Source organism: Carassius carassius, chromosome 32 (genome assembly GCF_963082965.1).
Source record: "Carassius carassius chromosome 32, fCarCar2.1, whole genome shotgun sequence".
In the NCBI taxonomy this organism is placed as follows: Eukaryota; Metazoa; Chordata; class Actinopteri; order Cypriniformes; family Cyprinidae; genus Carassius; species Carassius carassius.
Window position 1 is genome coordinate 13,693,146 of NC_081786.1, and position 26,754 is coordinate 13,719,899.

Genomic DNA, 26,754 nt, shown 5'->3' on the forward strand with positions numbered 1-26,754 from the left:
CAACATTGAAACAGCGGAAATGCTACCAGAATATTTCATACACACTTCTACACTTTCCTAAAATATTATCTGAAACATTTCAATGTTTTAACACTGCTACCTTCGAAGAAAAACCTTAATAGCAGGTATTTTGAATACTGGAGGCAGTAGTAGGCTAGATGATGGATTACACATGGCATTCAACCAAGGAGATCTTTTGTATCATGTTGCAATCCAGTGGTTCTCATTTGCAGACCATCACAGTGAACATCTGTTTCAGACTGACCTGAAACTTCCTGCACTGCACTGACCGCCTTAGCAGTGACATAACACCTGCCAATTATGCAACAGCTCGGTCAGAGGCTAAGAGCTAGCGATTTTTAATCTGATCAATTTAAGTTGAGTGCTGGCAACCCTCCATTAGGCCCATCCTGGATGTACAGCTGTCAAAAAAAAAAAGAAAAAAAAAAAAAAGGAAAAAGGTACTAAAATGGATTTAAACATGTATCACACGTGTGCATAATCCTTCTGCAAAAAGATCCATTTTTAATCCAGGATTTGTGGGGTGGGAAATGTAGCGTGTTTGACGATTGCAGAGGGTTTATATATATTATATTATATATATATATATATATTTTTTTTTTTCTCAAACCATGTTTAAAATAATACTGTAATGCTAAAGCACTTGAATGGCATTGGCTAGACTATGATCACAGTCAACAGACAGATAAAATGTTTTGCAATCTACTGTATGTTTATCTCAGAGAAAACACGTTATAGTTTGCAAATATTTAATTGCAGTTAAGATGCTAAGTAATATCTTGGAGAAAAAATTAAAATGATCTGAACTAGACATTTCTCAGTTATAAGAAGTTACAGTGATGCAAAACAGTTAATTTTCACAAGCATAATTTACAGGCAGCGTTACCTTTTGCTTTCTTAAAACACAAAGTCAGCTGAACCGTTTGGACCTCTGCTGCCAACATGCATACTACAATCTTCTCTGCCTGAAAATTCTTCACAGAAGTCAATGAAATGGCAGAAAGGAAAAACATCTGTTATGTGCTTTCAGTTTATCAAACATTTATACAGCGTCTGCTGGTTCAAGACACATTCCAAATGCATCATAAACCACCTCAGTTTGGAGGGAGAACCCATTAACATAAAAACGTAATGCTGACTGATAACAATACAGACATAGAAAAGAAACTCAGTGATGGTGGCAAATGCAGAAAGAACATAGACAAATCTAACAGATTTTAAAACATTTTGAACACTTGAAAAGAGATGTTTTACTACAGGATTTTAAAAGCAAAGATATGTAATATATTAGGCTACCAAAAAACAAGTACTTAAACTGTGAAAATTGTCTGTGGCAGTGACTTAGCATGCTTATTGTGCTCTGTAAGGCCTAATAGTGTCTGTACTGTAAGTAAAATGACAATAGCTATGGCTTGAAATACTGAATTGTAAACTTTCTGGGAAATTCTGCAATCAAAACATTTTGTTATTGAACATTCACATAACATCCTGTTGTTTCTTCTAAGGATTCATTCTGAATGTTGCTTTATCTCCCAGTGCAGGCCTGGATATCCAGGAATCGGCAGCAATAGGAGACGTCGGTGCAGAGGAGACAGATGAAACCAAATACATCATCCTTTAACTCTCTGTCTGGAGGACCTGGTGTCTAGCCAGAACTAATGGCATGTCATTAAAATAATCCAGAAAGCACTGAGCAACTGAACCCAGTACAGGATGAGTGTCAGTAAATGAGCCCAGACAATCTCCTTAAGAGACCTCAAACTCCAAGTGTTTCTCCAAGTGCCTCAAGCCAATATCAATAAGAACAAGTGATGTTGTTTGTTTAAACAAAGAAGCCAGGAAGTTTCAAAAGCTGGTCAGTTTTCATCTATTTTCTGCCTGTTCCAAGTCCAGTCATTCATGATGTACCTGCCAAACCTTCAGTCCGGTAAAACAGCTGAGATACATTATAAGCAGTGCTGAAATGAATCAGTGGATCATCTTACAGCATCCACACTAATGCTGTGGAAGAGTCTGGTCTCCAGTCTTTCATCTTCCTTGTGCATTTCAGGCCTCCACAGCTTCTAGGTCTAGCGGCTCTGAAGATAACAGCAACAGTCTAGACTAGCTCCATGTGGTGGAATGTGAGTGTTCATGGAGGTTCTTCTCATTCTCCTAATTTATGAACATAGTTGACTGGAAAAGAGCCACTTCTAGATGGTTCTCCCTCTATATGGCCCACCTTGGGAGAGAAAGAGCGCAATATGTTTAAGTTTGAGCTGTTTACAGGAAATTTATTCAAAGACACTCCAAAGCTTGTTAAAAGCACGCTTGGGAAACACAGGATGTGTGTGTCAGTGTGAGAGATTTAGTATACTTACCCACCAGTGTGGGTCATCAGTTGCTGTCACAATAATGATCTCATTCTTAAAGAAAGCTAGCTGATTGGCCCCAACCGCTCTGCAGTCAACTAATGCTCTGACCTTTTTGGGTCTCTCCCTTAATGAGATCTGAGAGACATACAAAAAATAAACACTTTAGAAGTTAAGGCTAGAACACACTGCATGATTTCTAAAATCTGGTTTTAAAACTGGCATTAGGGATGCCAGTTTTGCATCAGTATTTGTATCACAAATTCAAAATGCATCATTTTTTTTAATTTTTGCATTGGTAAATTGTTTATTTATATATTATTATTAGTAGATGCACTATATATTTTATTTAGAAAGTGACCAATGTTTTATATGTAGATTGATTTCTCCTCATTAAACTGAGACTGAGGCATGTCTCGAGTGTCACATAGAAGGTAGATTAATGGGCCATTCACATGTCGCGCCTAAAAACGCGTGGAAAACGCTAGGCCCGTCGCTTTCTCCTTCTTTCCAAAGCACTCGGGCAGTTGCGCTCCTGAGGCGTCTGCTGTTGCTAAGCAACCATGACCTGCTCTCTCCATGAAGACGCGGAAATTTCAGCAAAGGATAAATGAAATTGCAGCACTAAAAATCGCTTGCAGTAGCTCTGCTACTAAATTTATTTAAAAATTCCTTCACTTTGGCTGAGCTTTCAACGTTGTTACGGGAAAGGATGAAGCTGATTGGTTGGTTCTTGTCACATGACCTGCGGTGCGCTTGCGGCTCTCTGAAAAGTTGAGATGTTTTTAACTCGATGCGGTGTGGACGCGCCTGGAAAAAACGAGCACGTCGCACCGCGTGCGCGTCGCTTCCATTATGAGCGCGCATACCGCGCGCCTACATTGGAAATAATGAGCTTGAGCGGGCAAAAGACGCGATATGTGAACGGCCCCTTATAAGTCAGTCAGTACCAAGGAAATAAAAACAAACTATCTATCTATACCATACTGAATTGCATAGCATTTTTTTTTTCTATTGCATCGTATTCTACTGAATCAAAATCGGTTCACACTGCATCGTAATAGGGGTGAATTGTATCTCTTTGTTTGCATCAGTAGCTACTTCATATTTATCTTTAATGTATCATATCATTGGCCATGCACTGAGATCTCTACCAGGCATCTTACACGTCAAAGAAACTGGGAATCAAACACTAAAAGACTGAGGATTTTAAGTGGTTCTAAACACAACGGACTCTTGCAGAAATGAGCCCCATTGCTAGGAGACTCATGACAAATGAAAACAACATGCATTCTAAAATCAGTTCAAAATAAAAATAAAATATGCTTGATATTCTAAGACTGGATGGAATCAGAGTCTAAAGCTAAAAATCAAAGTCTGTGCCTGTCACACACTATGCGTATATCTTCTGTGAAATCAATCAAATCTGACGGTCCAAAATCTGCAGACTGGCTATGATTTTTGACAACAAATGTCAACTTCTCCGGACTGCAAATTGGAGAAAAATCGGGGCAGAAGTTGTGTAGTGTATTCCAGCACTTAAATTCGTGTTCACAAATAAAGGAAAAACAAACTGCAAAAAAATATACAAGTAAACATATGTAATCTTCAGGAATACTTTTGAAAACACATGTCTCAAAACAAAGATTGTAGTATGGCATGTTACCATGGCATTTTTGCGTGAGCGAGGTGGTGGCAGTATGACTGGCACTGTGGCACTGTTGTTAGCATTCGCTGGGGGAGGTGCAGGACTGGGAGCCCCGCCCACTGGACTGCAGTAGAGCTCCTCCTGACTGCCTGCACACCCTGGAGACGGGGTCGAACTCTTTCCTTGACTGCTGCTGCTTGTGCGGCGATATGAGGTCGTCTTCTCTGAACTGCAGACATGAGGAATATTTTTACGACAAAAACTCACAATACCAACACGCATTCAAAAATTCACATTTTACTATTACTATTGTTAACAACAGTAATACTGAATTTATAGTTCAAAAACTATAAAAATATGTCTTGTGACATATCATTAAGTAAAATAACGAGGAAACCTCTGGCCTTGGAAGATACATGCAGAGTAGGACCACAGTGACTAACCTGACAGGCCCTCTCTGACTCTGTGGTGAGGTGGAGTGATTTTTGCCCTCGGCCCCTGAGAAAGGTTGGCCCTCCCAGGACACCGTCTGTCTATGTCCCTTTGATGCTCCAGTGCTATGAGAGCGTGAAGGTGTTGGGCCAGGGGAAGAAGTACTGATTCTCTGAAAGCAGCTTGTGGGGTGGGAACTCTGGCGGTAGGGGGCGTGAGTCTCTGGAATGGAACCCGAGATCTGAGGATCTGAACGGCCTGCAGGGACACAAATTATCTTTGACCTTGCTGTGGTTTGTCTGGAAGAAACCTGCAGGGTTTCTACACAGTTCACATATGCAAAGGAGCTCTATTCAGCTTCTTAGAGAACATCTAAATGTCAGATCATTCCTTAGCTTTTGTTTATCAGGTCAAACCTGCACAAGCTTTTTTTGGGGTATACAAAATTACAGACAGTCAATTAAAATCTAACAAAGAGCATCTCACCTCTTTGTATTGCTTTAGCTGGCAGGGGAGGAGGCATGGAGCCATTAGTGGGGGCGCTGTTGTTGGGTGGATTTCCATATAGGAAGTCAATGTTCTCATAGGTCCTGGCCGGACTGCCTTTATTTAAATTCCATGCAGCCGAGCAGTGCCCATTGCTGCCAGCAGGGGGAAGCGGAGACCGTGAGCCCTTAGGATGGGAACTTACCTAAACAAATAGTTATCGAACATTATATTTCACATTTTGAGTCAAAACAATTATTTATGAGCACCCATAGATTTGTAAAGTCATATATTCATAATGCCCATACATATACACACACACACACATATATATATATACATTATATATATATATACATTATATATATATATATATATATATATATATATATATATATATATATTTATATATATACAGTACAGACCAAAGGTTTGGACACACCTTCTCATTCAAAGAGTTTTCTTTATTTTCATGACTATGAAAATTGTAGATTCACAATGAAGGCATCAAAACTATGAATTAACACATGTGGAATTATATACATAACAAAAAAATGTGAAACAACTGAAAATATGTCATATTCTAGGTTCTTCAAAGTAGCCACCTTTTGCTTTGATTACTGCTTTGCACACTCTTGACATTCTCTTGATGAGCTTCAAGAGGTAGTCACCTCAATTTTCAGTCATGAAAATAAAGAAAACTCTTTGAATGAGAATGTGTGTCCAAACTTTTGGTCTGTACTGTATATATATATATATATATATATATATATATATATATATATATATATATATATATATATATATATATATATATATATATATATATATATATATATATATATATGTGTGTGTGTGTGTGTGTGTGTAAAAAAAACTTTCATATTACTGAACCTGTGCACTGATTTATCATTGTGATTCTATAAATTCTAAAACAAAGAAACATTATGGCATAAAATAAATAATTGTATTATTATTAAATTAGAAAAACGCAAAACAGAGAAACATTTTCACCAGTGGTCACAGACTCAGACAGCACTTTAAATATTATGTTGAAAATGCATATACTGTAGTAAGAAATAGTTAATCTTGTAACAGACCCTTTCGTCCAGATCATCTTCACTGTCATACATGTCCTGTGGCATCTCCCATGTGTATTCAACATGGATCTGAGAGTTGAACTTCCCACTGTGGGCCAATTCCAGCTATACACGCACACAAACAAAATATAAGAAATCCACAGCCAATTATTCACTGACTCACTTTTGACCAGACTGACATATCACACTGTTAGATAAGAGATTCAAATCCAGCTCTATTTTTTTTTTTTATTTGTTTGTTGTCTTCATACTGCAAAGGGTCAATGGTTTGATGATCTCTCATTGTTTATTTGGAGACATTTGTATTTATAACATCTACTAGGTTTGCTTTATATGATATTATTATATGCAGAGGAAAGATCAGGGAAGCTCCTTATGAAAACACTGTCATATGAGACTTCAGGATATTAAACAGGATAAAGTTCAACCTAGTCAACCTAGGAATAATATCTCTACAAACATGTGCTCACATAGACACAAAGTCAATAAAAGCTTTGTGCATTATGTGATACTCACCAGTTCAACACACTGCATGTGCTGCAGTCTCTTGGCAATGTCTAGAGCCGTCTCACCCGCTGAGTTCACTACAGGACAATCAGAACAATGGAAGGGTCAAAACTGAGGACAGATCCATTTATCTGTTTTTCTATCTATCTATGTTGAACTCAGTCTGTCATAGTCAGTCTATACATCTATACATCCATACACCGATCCATATCCATAATCATTTTGAGTTGAATTTGCATGCTTGTAAATACTGTATACCTGTGTGTAAAACAGCCTTTGCTTTGAGCAGAAGTTTCAAGCACTCTGGTTTGTTGTATAATGCACAGTAATGAAGCGCTGTGTTTCCTTCTGCTGTCTTCTTCTCCAGGCAGCCACTGAGAAACACACACACACAAAGTGGTCAGCTGATGGACATCCTACTATGTACTGCCAGATCCATGACAACAGCAGATTTCTCTCACCAGTTCTGAGCTAGAAAATCCACCAGAGCCAGAGAGGTCTTATCAGACATGCGCACAGCTAAGTGAAGACCGGTCTCCTTCAGGTCCTGTTAGACACAGAAGAGAACAAGTTAAGCTACTGGCTGCTGCCAACCATCCACTGCCTCTGTGAAACAAACGTACTGTTATTCACCAGTCCAATAAATCACAGCAGACTGGATGAAGAGTGACGGAGAAGATTAATGAATTAGTCTGTGAGTTAGCATACAGTACTACAAATCTCTACTTGTGAGTATATATGTGTGTGTGTTAAAATAAAAATGTTGGTGATTCAGCCACTGAATCATTCAAGTCTATATTTCAGAGACTACGGCCAAATAACACACATACACAAAAAAACTCATACACAAGTACAGCAGTCATTACACAGCTTGTGTTCACTTCCTGAGTGGGCTGAAGAGAGGGGAAATCTGATTAGAGATGGAAAAAAGAGAGGAAATACAGAATTACAGAGAGAGTGTGAATGATGTGTGATTAATGTCGTGTAACCAAATAGATGTCTTATTTTTGCGTATACAGTTCAAAATGATCAAGAAAAATTAAACATCTATTTGACTAAACCACAGGAAGTCTCATATGATGGATTGATCCCTTTGAAAGCTCTAAACATGTCTAAAGCATGAGAGACAGCATGTTTATAAGCCTTGATGTTTTTGTTCTCATCATTGTGGTTGTGGTGTTTGTGTATATGCTTGGACTGAGGATCTCACTTGTCCTTCAGGTGTGGCCACTGGTTTAGACAGGTCCTCTCCCTCTGCATAGAGCTGTAGCAGTGACGTGAGATCTTTGCTCTTCACAGTGTCATACACGTGACAGGCTTCAGAGTGTTCTTTTGGGAGGACGTAGCGTCGCTCTGCATATTTTGCTACAATGTACTCCTTCCTCGCTGTCCTGAGATGTGCAAATAAAATCCAAAATGAGGTAAAAAGTCTGAGCTAAAAGCAAAAAAAAAAGACTGCACAATAGGACTCACATGTCACTTTTTGGAAGGGGCTTGACTGCATCACTGAGCATATTCATTTCCATGATGTCATTAAACTTGGCATTTCCAATGCTCACTGCCAACTGTGAACAAAAACCCAACTGATAAACAGATGTTTGCAGTAAAACACTGAACATGTGGATCCAGCTTTACGTTAGGTAATTTATCTGTAATCTAACTGACAAGTAACGAACTAATAAATAACACTCATGTGTGCAGGAGCACTTGCACTGCTTTACTGTTAGAGGTAAAAAGTTCATATAAACATGTACAGATATGAGAGAGACACATGTGAGTAAATGCTGACTCAGTCCCAGAGGATTATGGGTAAAAAGTTCAAGATAAATGTGATATGTACCACACACAAAAAAACATATGGACTGTATAATGAACGGAGCTGAATTATCTTTTTACATTTTATGACATCACACGTGTGTGTGTGTGTGTGTGTGTGTGTGTGTGTGTGTGTGTGTTTACCAGGAGCTCAGATGTGCTCAGCACGTCAAGAGTGAGAGACTGAATTCGTGAGTGATGTACTCCAAGCTCACGATGGATTCCTGAACACTCGATACAGGTGAGAATACCCAGGTTAGTGGAAAGCCAAGTGGGTTCTAAAGAGCACAACACACATCATTCAAACATTTCTTTGCCACTCTTTAAACATCTTTTACTGACCAATAAAGTGTTTTTTAGAAGCTCATAAATATAATACAATAAGTCTTGGTATAAGACAATGTTATGCATTGCTTAAATATTTAATTGACCCAAATAGTTGTAAGAAATTCACATTCAAATCTATTTAAGGCTTTAATTAAATGTCTCTCTCTAATCATCATTTTAATTTGATTTAGAATAACATAACACATAGGAGTTCTGTTTTTGAGGCCATTCACTCAGAATGCATTTTTGCATTTAAAAATAAAAAGACAGTGGTCAAACATGTCCGTTTAGCACATTTTCATTAAAATAAAAAGGAAATGCATGGAATGCAAAAATGCATTCTGTATGAACGGCCTCTAACAGTATTTAAATGCATAAGGATCCTCTTTTCGAGACCTGGAGCTCCACAGTCACAGCAGGCCTCATTGCCTGGCAGGTTTCTCAGGCCTGAGATCACAGCTCGGACAAGCTCCTGCAGACCACTGTCCTGAAACTGAAGCTGATCTCCTCCGAGAGCCGTGTTCAAGGCCTCCTCCTTACTGTTCTGCAGGACAGAAACCCATCTGCAAGAAGACAAATGAAGGGATTACAAAAACAAAGACGTGCATTCATATCAATAGGTGACCTTTCAAATACATCCGTTGCATCTTTAACATTTCAATGCCTTCTTTATCTTACTCTTTCCTTTTTATTCTCTCTCCACTCTAGAAGCAGGTGATGAACCTGCTCTCTCCATCATGTCTGTACATGCGGCTTTGCAGTATATGATAAAGATTTCTATGTATACGGGTGTGTGTGAGCATACAAATTTCTGCACTTACATCATGCATTCTTGCTCGTCCTCAGCCTGGAAATGGTATGTGCGATTGTCTGCAAGCACAGAGAAAGAAATAGATAAAAGAGATTAGCAGTGTGCGTTTGGTGGGCCTCTATGCAAAGGAAATATGTAAAAAACATCCTAACATACAGGAAATCAACAACAACAAATAAAACAGGTCAGGACTAGCCACTCAAGTTATCTGTATTTCATGATCCACGTACACCTAAATACTTATTACTCCCAACCGTATGCACATACTTCTGAGCACCTACATGCATAAAACAGCTCACCTGGTTCACATACTGTATTTCACATCAGATTTTATGTAAATGAATCACATACAGTCAGTTAAACCAGCAGCACTGAATTATAAAGTCTTTATATAAAATTGTGTGACAGCAGTGTAGCATACTACTGCTTATAACGTACATTGCCTTCAGTTTCACTTATTTCTAAAGATTAGTAGGCAGTATACAGTGTGTACCACACACTATTCAATCATTAGCATGCTAGTTTCCCATTCCTTTTATTCATGCCACAGCAGAGATGAAAAAGGGTCAGAGGTCAACATACGTGTAACTAAATCAAACGTTCTCTTTTCCTCAGGGTTGGGCCGCACCTGACAGGTCAGGAGGTTGAGCTTTGCGGGTGGTCTGTTGATCTGAGAGATAGAGAAGAGTCATAACATGCTTAAAGTGCATTCTAATCACATATGTGGTCACTCACTAAATCAAATGCAAAAAAAAATCTCACTTGCATTTATGCTGTGTGCAGGATTAATGCTAAAAATGTGAGCAAAAGCTTACATAAAGTTAATGGTTGCTAAAACACTGCAGCTGGAGGACACGGAGGTGCAAGCAAAAGCAGTGAAATTGGATGATTCTAGATGAAACATTTGTGTTGTGTTTTGGCCTTTAGTCTGTGGTTTTTAAAGGAAAACGCTAATACATGAGCAATGAGTCTTTTTTTATTCTCATACAGCATGGGAAAATTTGATTGGAGGCCTCTGAAGCTCAAGTACTCACTCTAGAGACTAGAACATGAAACGGTTATTGTGTGTAATTACCAATGTCAGTTTGCGATTTGTGTTAATTAAACAATCACACAAGCAAGAGTACTGATTACAGCATAGTGATTCAGCCATAGGATTTTATACAGAAGGTTTGTAAACAAAAATTTAATATTAAGTACTTAAATTCCTTTCAGCAAAAAAGATTCAAAAGCTGTAATATAATGAAATTATGTGTAACTGGAAGGTGTTTGTCTTTCTCAAATCTCACCGTGCTGTGTGAAATGGTGAGACAGCCATATTTTACCCCACACTTCCTCTTCTGCCAAACCTTTCTGATCCTAAAAAAACAAAGATCATGGAAAAACCCTAACAATCCACATTCAGCATTCAGCAGTATTAGCATAATACCTCCATACTACAGGGTTAATGCAAAACAAAAGAAAAAGATGATGTTCTAACTATTATTTTTTCACAGGGATAAAAAAGATCATGTTCAGGGGTCCTTGTCATCAAGATTTATATACTGTAGTTGATTTGATAAGCAGAAATAACTGGTAGCCAATAGTTAACTGTACTGATTCAGTATGTCTCTGGTGAAGTTACAATCAGTAATTTACTGACAACAAAAAAGGCACTGACAAATGTTTATTCTGATCCAAAACCTGTGTCTGTATGGGCATGTGTGTGTTTAATGAGCTGTAGGTTGGCCTTAGAGATTTTTAAGATTTTCAAGACTCTAGTGCAGTAACAGACTAAACCACATTTAATAGAAAACATCTGTGTGAAAGGAACTCTGTGACAGACACACATATACACACACACACACACACACACACACACAGCCTGAAGTCACAAAGCTCAGACTGATGCTTTATGCTGCTAACTATCTGTGGTGTACGACCCTCAGGTTATTATAACTCACTTAATTTATTCTGCTTCCAGTTTAAGAAGAGGGGCATATATATCATTACATACACTGAGAGCAGTGTGGAGAGTGTTTCCTGAGAAACACACACTCACCCCGTGTGACTGAAAGCAAACAGGAGCTGAATACTGCATCATGTCTGGAAAACTTTGAATTAAGCCCAGGTAATAATAAATAAACGGTCTGTTGTTGTTTTGGGGGGACTGGTGACCTTCTCAACTTGGGGAAGTAGACAGTAATGTTTAACTCACCCATCGCTCTTCTTAAGAAGGAATCCAGATTTCTCTGTGCCATATTTCTTATTGCCTTGTGGTTGGTGGATGCTATATCCATGGCCAGAGTTCTTCCTGTTTAGAAAATCCTGTGAAGACAGAACCAAATGTATTATTATTATTATTGTCATCATCATCATCTTCATCACTAAACTTGCTGAAATATAGTTATTAATCTTATAAAGAAAATGCATTACTTTGAGCTAGAAGTTGTGCATTCTGGGAGTTGTTTATTTTGGATATTACCTCTTTGCCATCAACCTGTAGTTGTGTTCTGAGTGAGTCACGCAATTGAGATAGCTGCTTTACTTCTTCATCCTGCTCATGACGAACCTGTGAACAATCACAGTAAAGTGATATGGGGCTTGTTTTTGTGAAAACACAATGTGACTGGTCTTGTGAATAGTTAACATAAGTTTCACACATAAACAAAAATAGATTTGATTGCTTAGCAGTTTACAGGCTTAAACTGGAACACATCCCTCGATTTCATAATCAAGCCCAGGACCAAACCAACACAGCCAGACAAACTGCAGTACTCAGTTTATATTATGGCTTTGGCCCCCAGTACAAAATTCCAGCAATTTCTTCAACCAGTTTCCATAGCACTTTTTAAAAGGAAATTATTCCTTTTGGAAAGCTAGATTGTGGTTGTTTCATTTTTTAGTTTAATTTGCATTTATGTGCCGAATGCTGATGCGTTATAATCGAAAGAGAGCAAGCTGAAACAGGAGAAATGTCACTTTGGAAACATTACCCAAACCAGTTGTGTTATAAAACACGGTCAACTCAACACCAATTCCACATGCCCTATCCTGCCTTCTCCTCATAATATCAACTAAATGACAAACTTTAATACAAGAACAATCATTTAATGAACACCATTATTATTGTTCTGTGACATTCACTCAAATCTCCTAGAACACATATGTAACATTTTAAAGGGTCATGAAACCCCAGACTACTTATTCTAAGATTTTAGCAGAGGTGTTTGTGTTGCACATCATAGAAGACAATGTTAGCATCCGCTAATTTTAACTGTTGGAGAAAATTGGTTAATTTTAAGCTTTTTTGCTCTATTTTCATCTTCTGGATTTAGAATCTACATTGTGTTGACGTCACGATTTTTGATGTGGCAATGGATTATAGTACATTGATGACGCATCGGTGTCTATTCAATTATTCATGAGATTGCGTGCTTATCCCATGAGAAGACGCTTCGCTTAATTATTCACAACAGCATGTGTTCATTTGCTATGAAAGACTCATCAGACTGTGAAATGACATCGCACACATTAACAGAGAAACATTCATGGATTGCAGAAGTGTGTTTGTTTTTTCTTTGTAATAAGAGTTCGGCACAAACGCGATTCATTCACTTGGTGAGTGTAACCGTTTTTATAGCTCTGTGACACAACCTGTCAGAAGGCTTATATAAACGCCACAGAATAATATATATGTCTCATTTGTGAGTCGCTTAGAATAAAAGCATCTGCTAAATGACTGAATGTGTCATATGTTTTCGATGCAGAGTACAAATGGCTGTGCATATATTTGTGCTTTTAGCTCGATGGGAGCGAAATGAAACTTTCTGAACGCAAAGCTGTGTGTGCTGTCTGTCTCCCCTCTTTCTTCCCCCTCCCCCGGTCCGCTGCACACCACGCCCACTTTTTTAGCATTTTTTGAAACCGTGGTGAGAACTAACCTGTGCTGAAATGGGGGGTTTCTTTACCCTTTAAACTGTTTTTTTTTCATATTTTTCAGTACTCATGCTTCATCTTGAGTATTTTATTCTTTCATTAATTTTGTTGAAATGCATTTTGGGATTGCTTTCTCTTCAAAAGATACATGCTATAAGACTTTTTGAAGCCATCTATGAAATGCTGTCAAGGGAGGCTGCTGACTAGATTTTTTCAACAAAGCTAATGTGCGTGCAAAAAAGATTTACATTATATTCAGTAGAAAGAAATGTATGGTATGTAACAGAGTCTTTCAAACTAACTGTTTCAGCCAGACCAGACAAGTTAAATCAATGATAAAGTGTTAAATGATAAATCTTCCTCGAATGGAATTTGAAGAGTCTTACTTTATCATATTAACACTACGCCAGTTCATGACTAACATGAGAAGCGAGATGGTCTGACTTTCTGCATTACAAAAAACAACAACAACAAGATAAGCCATTATGTCTGCTTATCATCTCTCTAATAAATCTAAGAAAACAAACCATCCAGTTGCCCTTTACAATCCACAGCAAAACTGTATGGAATGTATGAATATATTAAAATACATTTTTATTTATGTAACACACCTTGTCAAGTGTGGAGACTACAATATGTATGTAATTATGTCTATAAAGATACTGCGATTGACAAATTAATTACCGTATGTACAGAGGCTGCTAACTTCTCCACAAATGGACCCAGATGCTCTGCAGCCTTCAGTCCATCCTGGAAAAAACTGAGAAAAAAAGAAAATCGCAGTGTTTAGCCATCTCAAATGTCAGTGACATCTATACACACACCCACAAATCCACAGAGATTCAATCGATATAGACAGAGTTGTTTAATTATTAGCAGGATTAAATCTTCACCTTACTTTATTCTGATTCTTTTGAGACTCATATGCTGAACCCAGTCTTAAAGGGGCCTTAACCCAGACTAAAGTGTAGGCTAATGTGAAAAGCATAGTTTTGTACTAAAAACAATTAGAGGATCTTAATTTGGTTTATACGTACTTAAGCTGGGCTTGATAGTACTTAATCAGGCTCTGCAATAGATCTGGACCTTGACGAACTTTCAGCTCCTGAATCTTCAGTAAATACTACCAAACCAGAGAGAGAGAAAAAAAGTTTAGTCATTCGTCAAAGGTCAATCCCACTGTTGTGTTCCAACATTGTTACTCAGCACAAAGATAAAGCAGATGAATCCACAACAAACATGAATTAAAGGGTAAAATGCACTACATAATTTCTATACAATGATTTGCATTCTGGAGGAGCTAATGCTTATTGCCAAAACCAGACCAGACTTTCAGATTTCACAAATAATTGTGTAGTGTATGATTCAAACAGACTCCGATTATTTAGCTTTTCTCCCAGTGTAATCAAGCTTTATGAACGGAAAAAAAGACTTCATTATCTGGTGAAACTAAATTATATAGTTTTCGAAAAGTTGGCATACATAAGCATGAGTAAATGACTTTATGTAGATTAAAAAAGGTGAAAGGAGCCACTGGGGATCAAATGCTGCTTAAACATCTGAACATTCTGTATCCAAGCAATCTGTTCAAATAAATGAAAATGTACTCTATGCATATATGGATACAGGAACTTTCCAAAGTTAATGATGGTCACATGGTCAGTCAGGTTTGGAAGAAATAACACACGTCTCCACTATAAAAGAGAGAAAAGTGGAGACATCTGGAGCTCTGTGGTTGGGAAAAGGAGCACTGTAGGACATGAAAATCCCCCTCTCTTTCATTATTTCTCCACTTCACTCCTTCTTTTCTTATTCTTTCTATTACCTCAGCTGGGTTCAAGCAGCATAGCCCAAATTTCCCCTAGTCTTGCTAACAGTCACGCACACTGTATATGGAACTTGGAAATATCGCCACAGACATGTGGAGTGAGGACATCAATAACCACACATGAACACAATGTGGCCTCAAACAAGTGTGCCTCTCTCAAAAACACCCCAAAGCCTTTTGGTTTTAGGTGACTTCATACAATGTCACACACTTATTGAATTTACAAAGAATATGCTTAATACTGCAGAGAGTTTAACAATCTGAGGTAACCCAGGAATGACTTGCTACGACACACACATACAGCTGCACTAACTGCACTTATTCTCATTGAGAAGCTCACACAATGTGGTCTTGGTCAGGTTCATTTTGCACACGTTTCATAGTCTGTTAACCGACCGCCCTCATACGGCCTCTTATACCTCACACATCTGCAGCTGGAAGTTCCTTCTTTCTCTCTCCATGTCCTCGGCTGTGTCTGTTGAGTCCAAACGAATCATCCCATGCTGTTTCTGTTTCTCTCTTCTTTCTTTCTCCAGCTTGCCTCTGAAAAGCCGAAGTGAAAATTAATGTAGAAAAAGAGAATAGAACACAATGAGACACTAGTTTAGCTGGTGGACTTTTGTCTTTTAGACAAGCCAAGTGGTGGTCTCATATTAAATATTATAGGAAGTTGTGTACCAGGAGAACAATTTGACTCTGAAACTCACATTTTAGCATCATAATCCTTCCAGCTTTTCTCCATCTGTTTTTTCAGCTCCTGAGAGAAAGAAAAAAACAATATAAGAATAAAGAATTTTGTTCATATACATTATATACACAGACAAACACACATTAAAAAAGTTTACACTGTGTTGCCTTAAAAGCGTGATGCAATAACCAAGGACACCTCAGTGTGGACAACTGATATTGTGCGAGTAATAATATCAGGGTGTGTATCAAAACTTGATCTCAGAGCCCTGCAATATGTCTCCACTCATCATACCGGTTAAACTCAAAGAAAGGTGTGGTGCAGTTATTGCGTTTCTGACATTTGAAACATAACCCAAACAAGCTACATGATGTCAAATCCTGTTACAAAACAACATGACACACTGTTGACTCTTTAAATGGATACATTTTACTTTCTTAGCTTTATCAACTCTTTAATTGATTTCAATTATTAATTCAATTGGGGTTTAATGTGACGTTTTAGTCTAGTATGATGACAATGTGACACAGGTGTCTGTCTCACTCACCAGCCTGCTGTCTCTCAGCTCAGTCTTTAGCACGTTCTCCAGAGGGAAAGAAATTATGTTGTTCAGGTTTTGCACCTAAAGAACCATCAGAGAGAACACATAAATTCAGGCAGACACACACTCGAGAACAAACAGGTATGTAGAAATAATATAACAGAGACAAACCAAAAAAAAAAACTTAAAACAACCTCTGAAAGTCAGCCAGATCATAATGCAAATGTTAATATAAACTCTAACGCACTTTTAAAAGTGAGTGCTCACATTTATAACCCTCTCAACAGAGCCGAGTCTGGATGTATAAATGCTCGCAACCATAAATCTGCATTATAAAATTGCAAGAGGTAAAACTCTGTTTGGGATTTCTCCTCGGCCAAGTGCATAAAAGCGCTGAGCAAGTATAAATCATACTTAGGAAAGAATTTGGAAGGAAAAACCCAAAGCAGGACGAAAGAAGATTCAGACCGAATCATTTCAAACAAAGGACAGCCTTTCAGATTTATTTCCTCTTTAAATGGCAGTTTTAAATGTAATGACAGTATTGTTTTTTATTAGTGTGTTGCTTATATTATATATTATTATATCAGCCACTGTGCTGTGTAGAGACAGGCACTGAATGGTAAAAAAAAAAACCTTGCTTGACCACTAAATAATACAAATAAAAAGATACTCAAACCCAAGTAAACACTTTCATACAAAACATTTCATGCATATTGTGCTACACAAGAGTGTAAATTACAAGTAATCATGGGAGTCAGCTGGTAATGGTGCAGAATATTGATTTATAACCTTGGATATTATAAATATAAGTCTTCATGAATATGAAAAATGGGCTTTACTCTGAGGGAAAGTTTAGCCCCCACACAAGGACGCTAAATCTAATGGAGTTTATTTTCTTAGCAGAGATTCTGTTGTATTTTTTAAGCTGTGGTTCCTGTCCCTGGTGATCGTTTGATTGACAGCTCAGTGGTCAGACGCTATCCACTCATGCTCTTGGGTCTGGTATAAATTAGCATCACCATAGAAACTATCAGTGGGAGGGTTCTGGGTGCTTTGGTTTGAGGGGCCCTCGCCTGCAGCTGTTGAACCCCTGCTGACACACACACACAAAACTACCTCTCCCAGCCCCATGTGTACTTTGTACAGCTGGAAGTCTGCTGTTTCTTATTCAGAAATATATCAAGAAGACAAGCCACACAGGCACACACCCAAAGGTGCTCTTTGAATAATAATACTGGCAAGGCAGACAGTACTTGAATAGTTTCCTCTCAATGGTGGAAAAATATTCATGTTGGCCTTGAATTATACAGGTAATTAACATTTACGCTTCACTGAACTTTATGCTGCACCTGGAAGCTAACTTTGGGGTAAACCAGTGTGTGCTTTTTAAAAGCCAACATTGACATACAAGATGTTATGTTGATATATAATTTAATGATAGCAAAAATTCTTATTTCCACTACTGACTTTTAACTTTTTTTTAAGCTGTCAGTAAAATGGTGTCCTGCTCACCAGGTTTTTGAAGAGTGCAGTGATCTCTCGCGTGAACACAGCCAAGTTCAGGAAGCCTGTGGAGATCTCGTTATTATCCTGCGTCAGGTGACTGTTCCCCAGATGCTCCAGAACCTCTGTGTACTGTTCCTTACTCTCCACATGATCTGGAAACACAACATCACACAATCAAAAACAAGACAATCCCATGACCTTTCCGCAAAGACCTTTCTGCAGATAACCAGAAACTAGAAATCAATACAAAACTGTGTTTGGAATCCACTTTTCTCCTGTAATGTTACACAGTTCCATGAGAAACAGGGTATTCAATGAAAACAAATGTAGGGTGAGACTTGATTTTATCCAGCAGGAATTGGATACTTCAAAATTCAAAAGGATTTATTTGAAAATAAAATATTTCTAACATTATAAAATGTCTTTACTATAAGTTTAGCAATTGAATGCATCCTTGCTGAATATTAAATTTATAAAAAAAACGAAATCTTCCACCAAACTCTTGAACAGGAATGGAAAAAATAGAGTATTAAGAAAATAGATATAGATTACTTTAAAACACTCATTTTTTGCAAAGCTGTAATTTTTAAACATGATAACCTTTATCAATCTTCTGAAACCGCGTGACCTTGCAAACCTCACCGCATGATCAAACGAATAGAGGAAAACTGGATTTTGTGATGCAGTGAAAATGATACCAGCTGAAGCACAGTGAGCTCCTGGCAAGAAAACTAAAATCACCACAGGCTCAGACTGCACTACAGATCTAAGAGCTTTCAGCTCCTCAGCTATAAAATAAACTGGTACACTTAGATAAGAGCCAAAGCAAAGCCAAACCATCCCCACTTATGATGATCACAAGTATTTGTGGGAGCACATAGTGGACTTTCCAAGGGACATCCCTGGAATTAGCATACAGTGCTATAGCTAAACATGATCTACACATTTTCCTGGATTGAAATTCCCTGTCTTTTCATAAACAACATTTCAATCAAGTAATCATTGTCCTCTCATTCTAGGGGTTGGGTTAAGGCAGGAAACTGTTCCAGGAAAAAAAGAAAACAAAAAAAGTCTTCATCGAGGAACACATCCTACTTGGGTGCATCACATGCATTGTGTCCTGATCCCATTTCACCTCAATAAATTACTTTGTAGTGTCAAAAGGGCATTAAACAAACAGGAGAAATCCTAATGTCAGCATATTGATATCAGGTTCTAGACTCTAAAGATTGTGGAAATGTAAGATCACTTCCTTAATAAATAAACTTGCATTATCTGGTTTTGGGTTGAGTTCCGGTTTCCAAGACATGACAAACAGCTAAACAAATTAAGCATCACTGTAAAAAAAAAAAAAAGACAAAAATAGGGGAATTTTTTTCTGGAGTTAGTTAATCGAATGTCTTGCTGACACTTCCTCTTCTGTGTACTTCAATCAACCGTGTTTTTCCAGTGAGTCAGTCCAGCTCAAACAATACTGCATTTCACTCGCAGGTGCCAAGCACTCTAAGGACCTACCTTCCCTGATCTGGAAACAGTTTTATTTTCTCAACAGGCATCTGTGAGCACTTTCAGACACACAGTTTTAATTTCCATTGTTAATTCATTTCTTGACACGTTTGAGACCGTGATCTGTTCCAGAGACTATACGTAAAGCTCAAACGAACCTTGAAGTAGATCCTGTTCCTGGGTTTTTAGAAAACTGACCCCTATATCAACACTTTAAAGTGTCTTCCACATCTGTGTTTGTATGTCTTCAGCAACATTTAGTCCACGGTCCACAGTTTTGAACTGTGGCACTGTTAGATTACAGACAGACACGCATTTTGACTAAGTAATATACAGCTCTCTAAATAACCTTCATAGAGTTCCCTATCATACCTGAAGTGAACTCATTCATAAAACTCTTTCAACCCTCATTGAAGATGAGTTATTATTGCTCGACAGATGAAAATACATACATAACTTTCGAAAAAAAAAAAAAAAAACTAACATTCATTTTCATGACTCCATTAATTAATCATAAATAAAGTCCACCAACGCAAATTCCAAAAATATGTTTAAATGATACCGATTAGTTCGTTAACTTTGGGAGGTCTAACATATTAGAAATAAAAATAAAATGACTAAATTGACTACTGAATTCACTAACAAAACCACAAATAGACATCTATATATATATATTGACCCAAAAATCATCATGGACTCTGGACTCAAACACTGGTTTCTAACCAGGAGGAGTAAACAGAAAAACAGAGTAAAAGCTCTAAAGGCTAATAAACCTGCTTGACACTGCACAGAACTGATAACTGCATTAGCTCTGAATCATTAATATGAACTACAAAACAGCTTTCACAACTTCATACAAACAACTATGGCCCACCACAGTGAGAAGGATGGGGTGAATCAGAAAGAGTGGTGATTTTATCAGGTTCAGGTTTGGTCTCAATCCTAAACCAAGTTTAGCTCCACCACAAACACACAGTGGCAGGAAATTGAGGCCCCTCAATAGTAGTGTTACCGGAATGAGACATCTGTTTTCAGTTAAAAGAAAGAGAGAGCGAGTGACGACGAGGGGGGAGATGATAAAACACAGGGTCTCTTTTGCGTTTAACTGAACTGTGACTCACAGAATTGAGAAATGGGGCATGCGCCCTCAGAAATGAGAAGCAGGCAGAACTGAGACATGTTTCCCAGAAATCATGATCATTCCAGTCAGGACTTCTGTAAGCACAACATAACATTATAAATAGTGTATTGGCCAGGTCTGTGGGGCAATTTCTCATTTCAGAGTGGAGGAGCAGATGTAAACACAGATATCCCCTGACAGTTCAGTTCGGTAAAGAAGCTGATGGTACTAAAAAAAGTATTAATTTGATCATGTGATAAAGTTTCAGCGTACATGCAGCAAAACTGCTTACAGAGGTGTAACCAGTGACCACGTGCATTGTGCAGGGTGAACAGAATAAGGCACTGAAATTGTGTGTGTTTAACACAGCGAAAGGTAATTAAAAGAACTGAGGTTCATTAAAACAGTGAAGAAAGTTTCAGTGGCTGTTATTTTCTACACTCAGTGTAAAAAACAGGAAAACACACAATCTGCTCTGTTTTTAAGAGATTAGTGGTTGTGATGTCAGTGCAAGTCTGGGCCCCAATTTCTGTCATCCTTCATTTGTGTGAGAGAGAGAGAGTGAGACAGAAAAAGTAAGAATGACCTCAATGCAATTCTTTTAGGAAATGTGTTTTTGGAAGACATTTTTCACAAATCTTACTTTTTCATTTTAATGACTACCATAATTTAATTAAGCATCTTTATGGCATCACAAGCTGACTCTTATGTAACAGTCTGATGTTTGAATGAGTGATACTAAAGCCCCTTTCACACTGCGATTCCGGAAAATACATGGGTAACGTGTCCCGGCAATTATTCCTGGGTCACTAGATTTTTTCACACTGCCAGTAATTACCCGGAATATGTGCGAGCGTTCACACACAACCCGTAAAGTTCCCGTAAAGACACGTGACATCAAGATGTGACATGAAATGTACGAGTCGAAAACGCTAGGCACATTAACTATCACTATCAGGGGGCAGCTGTGGCCTAATGGTTAGAGAGTTGGACTAGTTACACGAAGTTTTTTTTTTACTTGCTCAAAAACTTTTTTATTTGAAGAACCAGTGATCCCACTGGGGAGTCATTTTAAAAGTGTGACATCTAGACCTAAAAAAAGTAATGTAAATCAATTAAATCTTTGTAACCCTTTAGTATGGGGACCATTTCTCACTATTAACTAGCTTTAACTAGCTTATTAACAGGCCTATTATTAACCTAATTGGCTGTTTATTAATATATATAGCACATATAATGTAATAACAATGATTACAGTTCATCTATAGATGAACTGTAATCATCACTTAACAACAACCTTACTTACTATTAAAAATTATGGGCCCTGTTTTAACGATCTAAATGCAAAGTGTAAAGCGCACGGCGCAGTTGCACTCAGAGCATGTCCAAATCCACTTTTGCTATTTTAACGACGGAAAAACAGTTGGCGCCCGGGCGCAGACCAGGTTTAGACCAGGTTTGAGTTGGTCTATGGCGCAGTCTATTTTCAGCTCCTTAAAATAGCATTGTGCCAGCAATGCACCTGAACACACCTCTTTTTTAGACCAGCATGCCCATGACCAAATGCATTTACTAATTAAACGACATAGCACTGGACGGGAAAACGAACGGCGAACGGCGCTGGACTGAAACTAGCAAACACACTTGTGCCGGGTGAATTATAGGGCCCTAGTACTTTACTGAGGCAAAAGTCATAATTAATGGTTTGTTAATAGTGAGAATTGGACCTTAAAATAAGGTGTGACAAAACCTTTTAAATACAAATATACATTAGTTATGCCAAGCTCTAACATATTTCATTGGTAGAAACTGTGCGTAAAAACATTCTTCATTATCCTTCATAATCTTCATTCAAACAGGTGAGATCCCTGAAGAATATTCAACTCTAAAAAGTCTGGAATCCTGAAATTTTATTTATAGAAACTAGGAGTGTTGGACTTTCACATATTGTAGTGGACAATGAATAGTCTTGGAGTTAAAAAGGTTGAGAAGCACTGACTAGATTAGATAATTCAGCAAACAAGAGGAAGTTCCAAAAAAATAAGACTGCACTCACTGAGTCCAGAGTTGTGGATGGCTTTTACAATTTTCTTCATCCTTTGTAGAGACATCTGGTCCTGCTCTAGAGACTGGTAGAAGACAGCAGAGAAACAAGAAAAACATTAGAATAGAAATTCATTACTAGCATCAGCACCAACTACACTCTTCAACTTCATGTAATGACTGGCACAAACATGTGGGGCAACACTGGACTGTTTTTACCGAACAAACATCAGAATAGTTCTATCACGTCAGGTCACCGTGATGATGTCAGAACAGGTATGCTGTGAAGCACAGGTGAATCAAGCCTTACGAAAGACAACAACAACTCTTAGTGACACCATTTACAGTAAAGAATTAGTGCACTAGACAGAAAGAGACACACCTCCGTGGGAATCTAACCTGAGTTCAAATATCAGTGGTTTAAATGTTTTGGTCTATTAGGATTGAATCACATTAGTTTGTTTAACTTCTTTGGTCAGAAAGTGTTGATTAAGAATGAAAACATGAAACCTGAATGTGAATATCACAATGAAGGGTTTTAAACCACCTCGAGTGAGTGACCTTAAATCACAATGATGTATGCCTGCTGTTGTCAGCCAGAGATTGTTTAGTCTGATCAATGTTAATAAATCAGTGTCAAGACTAACTTTTTTTGCATCGGTTTTATGTATTTTTTTGTCTGTAGCTTTTTGGGCAACATCCCAGACTCATGGACTTATGGGATCCAGTGAGGTATAACTCAGAATCTCACACGCTAAACACCAGACAGGTTCATGTTTTTACACACAGACAGAGAGACGGCACACACATGACCTTTTGTTTACACCGGTATCAGAATATTTCCTTAACATAAATCTAAAAATTTGTAAAAATGAGATCTATTATCAAACGTTTTTTCAACATTAAAACAGATGGAAGATAAACCACTTCATCAAAAAGCATTTCCAATGTAAAAACACCTAGTGCCAGAAAAAAAAGAAGGTATGGATTTCAAGTACATAATAAACACACTTTAAAGTGTCTATTGAGTGTGTTTGTGGTCGTCTCAGGATAAAAGCTCTCTCAAAATGGTTTATCGCCATTATATTCAAGACTTCAAAAGAGTGGTTTTGGGGGGATTTAAACCCCACATGATGGATGTTAAACAAAGTAGAGGCCTTATTTTTACATATTAGTTTTTAAAAGCTCATAAGACTAAAATAATTAGCTTTAATGTAGGCTTACTGTCTGAACAAAAATGCCTCATTGAATACCCTGTGAAACACTATTTTTGCAGCCATATATTTTTCATTATTTTGTGTAAATTTGTGTTCAAGTTAAAAGCTGTAACTCTAAACATGATCCTTATTTCTGTGCCTAATTAATACTGCTAAATAAAAATAAATAATACATTTATGTAAAAAGATAATGTTTACTTAACTTCAGCATATCTACTTTGATAGCTTGCATATCTGTATATCTGCATCAGTGGAACAATAAATACATAACCTTTAGCATGTGTAGCACAAAATGAAAAAGTTCATTTTTCAAGTTTTCAAGTAAAGTTGCCTCCTAACCTCTCAAACACTGGTCACTAAAGCCTCAGTGAACTGACGACACTAGGATACGTGATCCTGTTAGCAGCTGGGGGAGTCATCTATACTACACACAAAGGGAGTGAGGATGGACAGAAATAAATGCATTAATCAAATCAAACCTGCTGACTCAAGGTATGACTGCAGTGGGTATGTGCTTACATCAGATGTGAAGTGATGTATGATGACAAAACACACACACACACACACACATACAAATACTAACATAACATACAAAGCATAATTTTTTAATTCAATAATAATTAAAAGTTTGCATTGCAAATTCATCTGTCCTGGGGTTACTGTATTTTCGTGGCCTCTTCCTGCAGAACATTCATCATGCTGCCAGCTATCTGCCATGAGTCTCAGCAAATAGATACATAAAATAAACTTTGCCTCTCAAACCCAAACAAGTCTTCAAACACTAACCTTGATGAAAACACACTCTGTTATATACACCTGTTGCCCCTGGGCATCAAACACACTTAACCGTCTGCTTTGAAGTTTTGAAAGACTGTAACACACTCACAAATTCATATATTTACACAAGTAATCTGGTCATACACTGCATATCCACAACATCAGGAACTGAGCAGCAAATTTAGAATCCTGATAAAAAATACTACCACACAATCATCTCTGACTCATTCAAGGAAACTAAAGTTACTTCCATCTCTGTCTTAATTCTAAAGAATATTTCCACAAAAACGTACGTATTTGTTCCATAACTCGTGTTGCTCAAATGCTGCTTGAAGGCATTTTTAACCATTTTTTTCATTCACAATAAAAAGTTTACTCATCCTCGTGTCATTCCAAATTTGTTTGACTTACTTTATTGTGTAAAACACAATGGGAGTCATGTCAGGATGTCCGAGCAGCTTTTCTCCCACACAACCATTATACAGTATGATATTTTCTGCTGCTTTTTTAAAACCTTTTTATTACTAGAAACTGTGAGTATTGAAAGTATTTTTTTAGCATTTTGATTTAGATTAAATTTTACTTATTTTTGTATATTAATAAAAAATATTCATTTAAATACTGCACTTCATTAGCTCTGTACTTGTACTCTGCATAATGACAATAAAGTTGAATCTAATCTAATCTTTTGGGTCATCCTGTGGCCCACTTGAAAGTTTGTTGAGGCCCCCTAGTGGACCCCGGCCCTCTGGTTGAGAACCACAAATCTAGAACACTGAAATTCCTGAATAACCCATAAACCTTTTCCCATGAATAGGCGGAAACAAATGAAAGACTTCCACTGTCCTAACATGCCCAGCGTTATCACTTGCTGGCAGAGTTTCTCTATTCTCCATTAATTTCCACACAAATGCCTATAGATGAACTGGCGAAAGACCCACATTTGTTTTATAAGACCTCATAAAAAGTACAGAGTCTGTTATCAGTCCTGCTTTTCTGAAATTGACTATATTAACACTATTCTTCAATGAAATGACGCAGCTGTGAAGAGATCCTGTGTTTGTGCCACTGTCATTCCAGTCTTGCTGTTCAAGACTGAAGACAACAATTGCTCGACATACAAGTGCCCCGAGCAAGTTTACTTGGCTACTTGAAAACAGTTTATGTCTCTTCCTTATTGTGACTCCTGTGCCATCCTCTAACTCTAAACCATAACATGAGCCCATAAAGTGTACAATGGGCAATTCAAACCACTATTGCTTATAAAAAGATTCATTGGAAACAGTTTACTAGATGGCAAAAGGTCAGTTCTGTTGTTCACACAGGTGTCCTCCCTGAGTAACAAACAGGAGTAATTTACATTATCTATAGACATTCTCAACTAACCTTGATAACTTTTCTTAGTTTATTTTCAGATAAATTAGATTCAAAATGTCACCCTGGCTGATAACAATTTAAGAATTAAAAGGATGGACCATTTTATTACCCTGTAAGTGCACACATAAAACGGGTAAATATAAACTCTGCCACAAAATCTTCATTAAGTTAGACTGAATTCAAAATAATACTGTTCTGCTCATAGTAAAAAGTCTTGAGACGAGTGGAAAGGAAAATGTTTCTTGTGTCAGAGATTGAAGGATTCACTCAGGTGGTGTATTGTCCACCTGCGCACATTTAAACACCGCGCTTGCACGCGCCCTTACCTCTTCGAGCGCGGCCACGGTGCTGCGACAGTCGCTCATTTTAGACTGAAATCCAGAGCTTCCCGAGGACGATAGATCCTCATTCGCCAAAGAAACGAAATCCGAGATACTTATTTTCTCCGGCATGTTTCCAGTTGTACAAACCGAGGAACTTAAAATCCTAGCAATAGTGAAAACAACCACCTCAAGATCAATCAAAGTGCATCTCCATAAAGTCCTCTAAATCCACAAGTGAGCGTGATTGCCAAAGCAGGGGAATTTAAAGTTGTTTCATAGCAGCGACAAAAGGCGAAAGTGTCTGTCTTCTCCGTGTTCTGCCGTGTGAAAGAGTTGGTAAAGTGTCTCTGCGCACTTGGTCTACTTTTCTCTGTGCCGCGCGAGCTTTCAATAGCGCGTGCCGCGTCCA

At 37.8% G+C, this 26,754-nt stretch overlaps 1 protein-coding gene across 1 annotated transcript; it reads right to left on the reverse strand.

Annotated features, from left to right (window-relative positions):
* Positions 1-1,217: 1,217 nt before the first annotated feature.
* LOC132112772 (arf-GAP with SH3 domain, ANK repeat and PH domain-containing protein 2-like) lies at positions 1,218-26,754 on the reverse strand. The gene is made up of 26 exons (XM_059520429.1): positions 26,349-26,754; positions 22,665-22,737; positions 17,989-18,134; positions 16,480-16,554; positions 15,952-16,001; positions 15,664-15,787; positions 14,454-14,539; positions 14,101-14,176; positions 11,963-12,049; positions 11,696-11,805; positions 10,788-10,857; positions 10,081-10,168; positions 9,509-9,557; positions 9,084-9,250; positions 8,505-8,638; positions 8,019-8,110; positions 7,756-7,936; positions 7,007-7,092; positions 6,804-6,919; positions 6,555-6,622; positions 6,039-6,143; positions 4,939-5,143; positions 4,464-4,710; positions 4,039-4,249; positions 2,382-2,510; positions 1,218-2,242 (listed from the first exon to the last, which is right to left on the reverse strand). Exons 1-26 carry the CDS (start codon positions 26,472-26,474, stop codon positions 2,168-2,170), a joined length of 2,976 nt encoding a protein of 991 aa, XP_059376412.1. The 5' UTR covers positions 26,475-26,754; the 3' UTR covers positions 1,218-2,167.

Bases quoted from the DNA above. Each gene is read 5' to 3' on its own strand.
- LOC132112772 (XM_059520429.1), bottom strand. From the start codon at position 26,474: ATGCCGGAGAAAATAAGTATCTCGGATTTCGTTTCTTTGGCGAATGAG. The intron at 11,806-11,962 runs GTAATATCCAAA...CTGTCTTCACAG, and splicing joins TACAGGTTGATGGCAAAGAG to GATTTTCTAAACAGGAAGAA. The intron at 6,144-6,554 runs GTGAGTATCACA...GTGCGTGTATAG, and splicing joins ACATGCAGTGTGTTGAACTG to CTGGAATTGGCCCACAGTGG.